Below are 9,855 nucleotides of genomic sequence, written 5' to 3'. Positions count from 1 at the left end.
CTGTCAGCTTGTGTGTGAAGGACCCCCCAAGAGCTTTTCTAGGCAAGTAGTAATTTATCACAGCTGGAATACTGGAGAACTTGTATAAAAAGCTGTTTGGCAGCTCGCTCTTTGCAGCTGGTGAAGGAAGCAGTGAGGAAGCTGGAGGTGACAGACAGAACATGACAAGCTCAGATTGCTCTTTTTATAGCAACTGTGAGCAAAGGCACGTCTGCCTGCTGTTGTACCTGTATAAAAATACTGGAGAATGCAGCCATGCCTTAGCGGGACTTTATTGTGCACATTTACATGTTCTCTGAATTAGTGTATCATAGGCTCTTGAAATCATCACATTCATGTAGCAAATTCTTCAACAATAATACCCTTTCACTTTTCACCACAATATATACAGTTAATGCTAACCTGTGGTAAAAGCAAGTTACAGCACTGCAGGAATGGATATATAAATTATACACAGAACTTGTACATGAAGAATTAATCAAATTGCATACTGTTAAATGGGAGAAAATTCCAAGAAATATGGCTAAAACTCATAATGGAAATTTAAAATAGACTTTTGATGTATAAAATTGTGTACAATTAATTAAAATGCCAGTGAAGTGCCTCTTTTGTTTTTTTTGCTGGAAACTCCCATGTAGTGGAATAGGTTATTGCATAACTTGCCCTGGCAACAGCTGGAGGCTGCCAGGAACCACAAAAAAATAAGCTAGTGCCTTTCTTAAATCCTTCTCTAAACCTTGTTTCTTTCTTCTCCTTGACTTTGCATCTACACAGCCCTTTTCCTACTTGTATCCCATCCTTCATATTTTAGTCTAGACTGACTTGGGCAGACTTCAGCTCACACAGTATAACCCTTACCGGACTCTCACCCTTTTCAACTATTGCACTTCCATCCATGCAGACATACAAATCCTTTAACTGCTGCACATTTGGTACTGACTGCTTTGGCCAGGGCAGACAAGTGCCAGTGGTTGGCAGAGGAACCTTTACATTAGTAGAGATAACACTGGTGCTGTAGGCTGAATAAGAAGAAAATAAAACACCACGTGAAATACCATGTAGGGGATTTGAGAAGTGTACAAATACTGTTGTTCTGTCAGTTCTCTAGCTCAATTCTAAATGCAAATAATAAGAGATGCTAGACTAGTTAAAGCTTTTGTTGGGGTTGTCCAGACTAGGATGTAAGCCTGTAGCATGTTACCACTTAATCCTAGCCTTAATTTAGCTTTGGTGACTACTTAAATTATGCACGTAATGAGTCAAGATCTTGTGTCCTAGAACCCAAGAGTTGATCAGTAATAAGAACTCAACATTCACTGGTATCAAACAAAAATATCCAAAATCCTGATGTGGGACAGTTGCTGTGGGGTTGGAGCAAACTGGACAGCGTATCTGCACCCCACAGGTGACACCTCTGAACACTGAACACAAGAAAGCTCCAACCACGGAACTTTTAACTTAAAACACCGCTTCATACGATAGTGGTGCAACACTGTAGGTAGTGGAGGTATCGCTCTTCTCAGCAGTGGTGGGTCATGTAAAAACAGTCCTCATTTACAAACTGCAGATCTTGAAAATCGTGGATGCTGTCCATTTAACAAGAGAAAGCACCATTAAAACTAATTATAGTTTTATTTCTCTGTGTGAAATGATCAGAAGTGATGGCTCCAGTGTATGTTTTAAGTTTCCAGTTACCAGCATGGTATTGCACTGTTGTACAACTGAGTTCAAGCAAGGGTTCGTTGTCTAGGTTTTATTCGTGGATATAACTGTAAAAAACAGAACAAAAATATTAGGTTTTGCATGACTGACACCAAGTTAGATATAAATTCGTCCAGTTCTAAGGGGTACTTGTTAACAAGAGCTGGATGATACTTGTTAACAAGAGCTGGTTGGTGGGGGTGACATTTTTGTGAGCTACAGCATGTTCTTGGATAACTTCTGAAAAATAAACCAGAAGTAGCAGGAGGCTGAGTTCCTCCTGCCAGCAGCTGCTCTGGAAATGACTTAGTTCATTTGATTCAAGATCTCAGCCTGGATCAAAAGATGCGCTTATGTAAGTACAAGAACTCCCTGTAAAGCCCTGGAGAGAGCTCATTTCCTGTCCTTTAGAAGGTTGTCTTACACATGTTGTCCTCTGTATGTCTCTCCCTTGTAGCCTCACATTCCTGGTATTTGGATAGCAGCGTTCTGTTAGACTGAGAACAGCATGAACAACTTGCCTACAGTTGGCATCCTCACGGCTCTTTCCTGTTTAACCTACAATATCTGTGTGTTGCTCATCTTGCAGCAGGTATTGAAAACCTTCCTAAAGAAGTTCCTGGACCAAAGCTTCATGCTGCCTAATAGAGCCATCATGCCTTACATAGGGGCCCTGTGTTTTAGCTGAGGGGCAAAATAACCTTAAGAAAGCATAAACTATTAACTTTACTAACTTGCCAAATGAAACTCAGCACTAATCTGACCATTGCCTCTCCTTTTTGTTCCTGATGACACAGAGGCAAGAGGGAATAAGGACAATCATCTGCTTTGGATTGTGTCATAGCAGTGTATCTGGATGATGTACGGGGATCCTGATCAAAGAACATTCTTGTGCTCCCACTTCAGGAGGAAGAAAGAAATAGAAGGGAGAGGGTAACTGAAACTGAACTCACCCCAAGAAGGTTTTTAGGCACATAGCCTTCTTTATCATTGAGGCGGGCCCACCACCACTCCGTTTCATTGTCATCCTTACGTCTTAGAATAGTAATGGCATCACCTTCATGGAATGACAACTCATCATTATTCTGGGCTTCATAATCCCACAGAGCATACACCACTCCTTTGTTCATCACTCCCAGTTTCTCTTGCACTCCTGTTAACAATAAAGCAGAGAAAGCTACAGGTTGGGCAGAAAAGAGATTCAGAGCAGCCCTGTGGAGAAGGACTTGCGGGTGTTGGTTGATGAGAAAATGAACATGAGCCAGCAGTGTGCGCTTGCAGCCCAGAAAGCCAACCGTATCCTGGGCTGCATCAAAAGGAACATGACCAGCAGGTCAAAGGAAGTGATCCTGCCCCTCTGCTCTTGTGAGACCTCACTTGGAGTATTGTGTGCAGTTCTGGTGTCCTCAACATAAAAAGGACATGGAACTGTTGGAACGAATCCAGAAGAGGGCCACGAGGATGATCAGGGGGGTGGAGCACCTCCTGTATGAAGACAGGCTGATAAAGTTGGGTCTGTTAAGCCTGGAGAAGAGAAGGCTGCGTGGAGACCTCATAGCAGGCTTCCAGTATCTGAAGGGGGCCTATAAGGATGCTGGGGAAGGGACACTTCATTTAGGGACTGTAGTGATGGGAAAAGGGGTAATGGGTTGAAACTTAAACAGGGGAAGTTTAGGTTGGATATAAGGAAGAAATTCTTTACTGTAAAGGTGGTGAGGCACTGGAATGGGTTGCCCAGGGAAGTTGTGAATGCTCCATCCCTGTTGGTGTTCAAGGCCAGGTTGGACAGAGCCTTGGGTGAAATGGTTTAGTGTGAGGTGTCCCTGCCCATGGCAGAGGGTTTGGAACTAGATGATCCTAAGGTCCTTTCCAACCCTAACTATTCTATGATCCTAATGTCCCAGATGGTGAAAGATCTTGGTTTTCCTTCCAAAATGTTTTGTATGGACACTGTGGCCCAAATACGAGTCTGTTTTATTAATAAAAGACTTCATGAACTATTTTTAGCACGTGATGAAATGCTTTTGGAAGTTAAGGTGCATAACAAAACCAAATTTTACAGAGTACTGTAAACCAGTGTAGAGCATGAGTTTTTCTATATGCAATAGAAACTTTACAATCCTTTATTCAAATAAGGAAAAAATAGCTCTACGAAGTTCTGAGCAAAGAAGCTTTAGAGAACTGCTGTGTGTTCTTCACAGGCCTGCTTTCTACAGCAGGTGTTACGCAGTAATGCTTGAAGGTTTTGGAAATCTGTACTGTGTCAGGTATACAGAACCCTAATGGAGTCTGCAGTCTCTGACAGAAATGAAAAATCTGTCTGCTCCATCAAAGTCCTTTCCTTGCAAAATAGAACTTGGTAACTAACTATGTTCTGTGAGTTGATTATTCACAAAGTATACATGTTTCTTCATGTGATCTGTAAGGAATTCGTGCACCTGAAGTTGGAGTATCTCTCTCAGGATACTTGACAACTTGGTTACTGTCAAATGGAAGCTTCCAATGGATGCATTTTCTTGAAATTAGGCCAAATTAAAGATTTAAAATTGGTGACATTAGAAGGGGCCTGTGAAGTAACTCAAAGAACAGAAGCACTGTGAGCATCACAGAATGGTTTGCATTGGAAGGGACCTTAATGATTCCAGTTCCATCCCCCTGCCATGGGCAGGGACACCTTCCACTAGACCAGGTTGCTCAAAGCCCTGTCCAGCCTGGCCTTGAACACTGCCAGGAATGGGGCATAATCCCCTGGTTTTAGCATTTAGAAAGAGGAGGAAGGTGATGGGCAGTATTGTCTGGTCTGGGACCTAAGCAGACGTTTCATGCAAATCAGAGATAAAAAGGGATGAATTTTAGAAAAGCTAAAGAAGTTTGTAAAGTAGTGTCCCAGCTTACCATACAAGAACTGGGAACATTGAATATAACCTTCTTCCATCTCTTCACACTTGTCTGCAGCAGTTTCTATATCACTTATAGTTGAAGCAAAAATAGCTGCTCCAGATTCAACCAGTAGTTTACAGAGATGAACGCTATTGCAAGAAGCAGCACAGTGCAAGGGAGTCCTGAAATAAAACAGAAACATACACAGGAAAACATAAGCTTCCATGACTCCTAATTATTTTGTCTTGCTATACAGAGTTTAGCCTGTCTGTTTTTAAAGGAAACTGTTTCTTATCGATCATGTACGCATTGTCCAAAACCTGTCAAGCAACTGGAGCAGATCCCAGGATTCACCCGACTCCAGTAAAGCCAAACAGGTGTTCGTAAAAATGTCAATTTTCATTGCTCACGGAGCTGCTGGGTACAAAAGGCTATTTTTCAATGTGAGGAAACTTGAAAGATAACCCTGGTCAGCAGAGCAAGGTTCTGCATCCCTCCAAATGCTCCAGAAGTACTACACCTACCTGCAAGGCTAGATTCTTCAGCAGTACTAAGATCTGTGGTGGGTTATATGAAGACGAAAACTTCATTTTCATCCTTTCTTACTTACAGTTTAATTAGTGCAGCATCTGAACAACAAATGCAACTACACCACGAATTAAAACCAAAACATAGTGTATGTTATGATTTGAGTGTGCTTGCACAGGAGTTGGACACATAGGAATGTTGCATCTGAGTTTGCCACCACCTAGAGATTAGAACTTGCTCATTTGCTGGGGGTTAAGGGGAATGAAATTGTTTCCAAACAGGTCTAAACTGAGCTCTGAATGTGCACCAAAATGGTGTCTCTCCCGGATGCCAAGTTGACACTCACCATCCATCACTGTCTGCTGCATTTACATTTACACCAAAATCAAGCAGGAACTTCACAATGTGGTGATGACCAGCACACACTGCGTTATGCAAAGGTGTAATTCCTTCATCATTTGGTTTACTGGGATCATCAACCTATTGAAACCATAAAAGAGTTCAGCACTTGTTTTCCCAAAAATATACTTCAAGAGGTTGCTATTCTTTAGCGGCTCACCTCATATATGATTCGTTGTACAAGATCAAATTCTCCCTCCAAAGAAGCATCCAGGAGGAGAGCCAGCGGATTGAACTTCACTCTCAAACCATGGCCTGTTCTTTCTGAGTTCGGTTTCTTCAGGTTGGTGCGTTTTGTCTGAGCAGAGATGAAGGTTGAAAGGCAAAATTTTAGCTTGCATGAGTACTAACAGATGATTAGTTGTTTGGGTTTTTGTTTTTTTAAACTAGATTAAGAATCTCATCCTCCTTAAATGTTTCTATTATAAAGTCTAAATAAAAGGCTTGATATCTTACCACATTTTATTCAATTAGAAAAAGCGCACCCATATGATTTAGAAGCTTCTAATTAAAAGTATTGAGTACAAGGCCTGAGGTACTTAAGTCAGTGGGTTTTAAGCGCTGCTATCTTAACTGTATCTGATATAAAGCTGAATGTGTTTGTGGTGGATTGTCTGAGACAATGTCAACACTTAACACTTTTGCTTAGAATAGAAAGCATGACACAGTGAAGCCCGAGTATCAGTCTCTACTCGGAGGAATCTTTCTTTGCCGTGAATCAGCAGGTTGGTGCCGACAATTTGTGGCTTTTGCTATGGGAAAGAGAAGTACAGAACATGAAGCTATTTTATGGGGCATTATGGCTGGTGTTACCAGAAGATGCATTCTCAAGATCTAAAACCCATTTAAATGTTTTGAAACTATTCTGAATCATTCACATGTGTCCTTGTCACTTTCCGGGGGGAGGGGGGAGTCTGTTATTAATTACAGCATTTATAGAATGCTTTTAGTCCCTAGCACTGTAAGATCCATTTTCATTCCTGCTCCTGTTTGGTATGGCTATTTCAGTTTGGATAATAAGCCTCTCTCAGTGTTAATGATATCTGTTGCTAGCATATTCCATTCTCCCAGAAGTATCCTGGCTCACTTGTGGCCATGGGAAATACACGAGGCCCCATGTGCACCACAGTCATTGTCAAAGGATTGCAATATCCCTGCCTGAATCAAGAAGCAGAGATACCCTTTGAAGCCAGTGTTAAAGTGAGTCACAGCAACAACTAAGAACAAAATACAGTTCTCTCCCCATTTTCAGTTCTCCATATGTTGTAGATTTTGGTAATGACAAGGTTTTGGCACAGCTGGAGAAGGAACCTTGAAAGTAATTCAAATTATGCAACTGGCCCACTAGAAACACATTTCTGCTAAAACAAGTCAACTGTTGGTGGTGTTAGGGTCAGCCCCTGGTCTCACATCCCTCTGCTCAGAGGGGAAACTACTGCACTGCTCCCAGAACAGTTATTTCAGCTTGTCTGCAAATTAAAATGCTTCTCACTGCCATGGTTTATCCTTAAGTTTCATATAAATGGTTCTATCTGTAGGCCCAGGGAAATGAAAACAGTATTTTTAATGGAATCTCAGATTCCAGAATTAGTTCTAAACCAAGAGCATATCCCTCCCAGAAGTTCTACAACCTGAAGTAGCTACACAACTTCCTGTTGAATGTATGCATATATTCCATATTAAATGGCTATGGCAGCAAAGAAACTAATCCATCATAATTCTCCTTCGAGGCCCCCTAGTTTTCTTTTTAGTAGCATGAAAATTGAAGTGCAAACATACCATTTGGCTTAAGCTTACATCTTCTAGTTATGCTTAGACTCACAGCTAATTTTATTCTCCACAAAATTGTCCTTTTGCTTGGTTACTTACTGAAGGAAGCGGAGGAGGAGGAGCAACAGGCAGAGGAGCTTCATCTTCTACTGGAGAACTGACCTCAGGTGTAGGACTAGGTGACTGTTCAGTAGAAGGAACTATAGAAGGATTGTTGTTGTTGTTATCTTCAGTTGTTTCAGGTGTTTGATTTGTGGTTTCAGTGCTTATCAGTTCCTCAGTAGCAGGAGAAGGTAATTCATTATCATTAGCATCTGATGAAGGGGGTGGCTCATCAGGAAGAGGAACTGTAGGTTGCACAGAAATAGGCTCTTCAATATTGCCATTGGTACTAGCATTGCCATTATCAACATCAGCTAAGATGCCTATGAAGTCCTGTGGGTTGCTTGGCTGATAAAAAGGAGCACTTTCTATTCCTCCAGCAAGAGTATTAAAGCGCTGATACAATAATTTTTGTATATTGGGTCCACTTGGGCCTTCTGGTTCAGTGATAGAACTACGTTTCTTTAATGGCCTTGGAGCATTGGCCAATTTTCTTCTGAGAGCTTCAAGGTCAGCATCACTTTGATACCGTAAGGGTGAATGCACAATAGGTGTGAGCTTAGTAGGACTGAGAGGACGAGGAATGTTTTCCACATTGCTGTTTTCACTGGGTGGTGGAGCATTTTCCACCTCTTGATCTTTTTCAGAGACCTCAGGCTGAGGCTGAGGCTGTGGCTGTGAGGAAGTCTGAGCAGGCAAAGAACCATGAAGGAACGGCAAGGGTGAGGGAGAAGTTGAGCCAGATTGTAATACAGGTTTTCCATAAACTGAAAAACAGAAAGATGGAAAACAGTGAAGAACCATTCTCAAATTACATAATAAAGTATTTGCAAATAAACTGGGTATGACTCTGTTGCTGCCTGTTTGATGCTAATACAGAATATTAAAAAAAATCAAATTAATTATATTGAAACCTATCAAAACAGAAATATACACTCACCTGTTGGTGATGCTTCTTAGAATTCCTCTTCCATAAGGAGACAGTAAAAGGAGAAAAACTCTCCTCTCTAGACACTTTTTTCAACTTGTGGCTGAAAGTACTGGTAAATTATCCAGGCTGTATTGTTCTAACTGCATCGTGTATTAAATGAAAGGTGACTGAATGCATATTTACCACCCCTAAAAAATATGGGATCATTTTTCTGCCATGCTGCAGACATAAAAGTATCTTTCCTCTTCTAGATTTATACTCATTTTTCAACTGATATGGAAGTAAATTAAACCCAGTAAGCAGATCAGATCTTAACAGTCTATTTCATAAGAAAAACAAAGGAACATATATTTTACCTGCTTTTACCGACTTATTTAAGGTATTGTATACAGCTTGTTGATAATTCTTTGGTGGCGTTGCTTGCTGAAGATACATGGAATAGATGGAACTGGAGTTCACTGTCTGTGGCCCTTTCCTGGGAGACTGAGGTCGTGATCCTTTATCAGCCAGAAAAGGTCTGATTGCGACAGTTAAGGGGAGTTCTGGCCTGCCATCTCCTCCTGGAAACAACGGGGGACCAGGAGGTTGATATGTAGGGCTGGGAGGTACAGAAATTCTCTGTTGAATCTGTTGTGAAGAACTGGGCTGATGGATGTTGCTTGGTGGCGGAAGTGGAACAGGTCTTTGCCGATTTGTTATACTGGTGCCAGGTCTGGGCAGGCTGCCATCCTTCCGTCTTTCTAGAGAATTTGTAGAACCTGTTCCTAAGGGAACTGGACTTGGATAGGTCCCATAGTTTTGAGGCAACTGCTTGCTTACACCAGGAACTGCTGGTGGCACCTTCCCCAGGTCAAGACCCTATGTAAGAACAAGAAACAGTATATAACATTTAACTAAATAAAATACTTGTGAGCAAGAACATTCCTCATTCTACAGAACATACTAATAATCTTGTGTGACAGCAAGGGAGTCAATTTAAACAATCTGTGTTACTTCATCAGTAGGTATGATTCTACCCTAATTTACCACATGATCCCATCATATATCAGAGGACAGGCCCCTTCAGCTATTAATACGAATCCAAAACTATTTACATACTTTCAAAACCTGAGTAACTCGTTTTAGGTTCTGGTTCTTGGTATCTATTTGATAACATATTTGATAATATTTAGGGTGATAACAGATTTTACTAGAACTATTTGAAGACCAGGGCCTTTTTCTTTAAAGATTACAGCCTTAAAGAATTCATAAAGTACTAGAACAACTGTGCAGACAGACGCTACCAGTGGACTCACTCAAGGACGGATTTAATGACTTCTTTGATGAAATTTTTGTGAGAAAAACAGCATACTGAAAGAGTGATAATCTACACCACAGAAAAAGAGTAACAGAGACTCGAATTACAGAAATAGGAAGACGGGTGAGATGATTAGGAGAAGCAAAAGGAGAGAAAAAGGGGAGACCAGACATGTAAGAGAACAGGAAGGAATATGAACTACTGAAGCTGGGGAAAAAAAAAAAAGGTAATGCACTAAGAACAGAAA

At 41.1% G+C, this 9,855-nt stretch overlaps 1 protein-coding gene across 7 annotated transcripts in view; it reads right to left on the bottom strand.

Moving 5' to 3' along the window:
* Nucleotides 1-256: 256 nt before the first annotated feature.
* PPP1R13B (protein phosphatase 1 regulatory subunit 13B) overlaps nt 257-9,855 on the bottom strand; it is a 326,672-nt gene continuing 317,073 nt past the window's right edge. For all 7 annotated transcript variants that reach the window (XM_061376291.1, XM_061376288.1, XM_061376286.1 and 4 more), the window contains 7 exons: nt 8,668-9,169; nt 7,378-8,147; nt 5,669-5,806; nt 5,456-5,589; nt 4,597-4,763; nt 2,655-2,854; nt 257-1,769 (listed from right to left, as the gene is read on the bottom strand). In XM_061376291.1, coding sequence (XP_061232275.1) covers nt 1,728-1,769; nt 2,655-2,854; nt 4,597-4,763; nt 5,456-5,589; nt 5,669-5,806; nt 7,378-8,147; nt 8,668-9,169 — 1,953 coding nt within the window. In that variant the 3' untranslated portion in view covers nt 257-1,727. The remainder of the gene's footprint in view (nt 1,770-2,654; nt 2,855-4,596; nt 4,764-5,455; nt 5,590-5,668; nt 5,807-7,377; nt 8,148-8,667; nt 9,170-9,855) is intronic.

Source organism: Neopsephotus bourkii, unplaced genomic scaffold, assembly GCF_033783945.1.
Source record: "Neopsephotus bourkii isolate Nb327-2 ecotype Australia unplaced genomic scaffold, CSIRO-AGI_Nbou_v1 NB_1707, whole genome shotgun sequence".
NCBI lineage: Eukaryota > Metazoa > Chordata > Aves > Psittaciformes > Psittacidae > Neopsephotus > Neopsephotus bourkii.
Note: the sequence above shows the minus strand (reverse complement) of the source record. Positions and strands in the feature narration are given on the sequence as shown.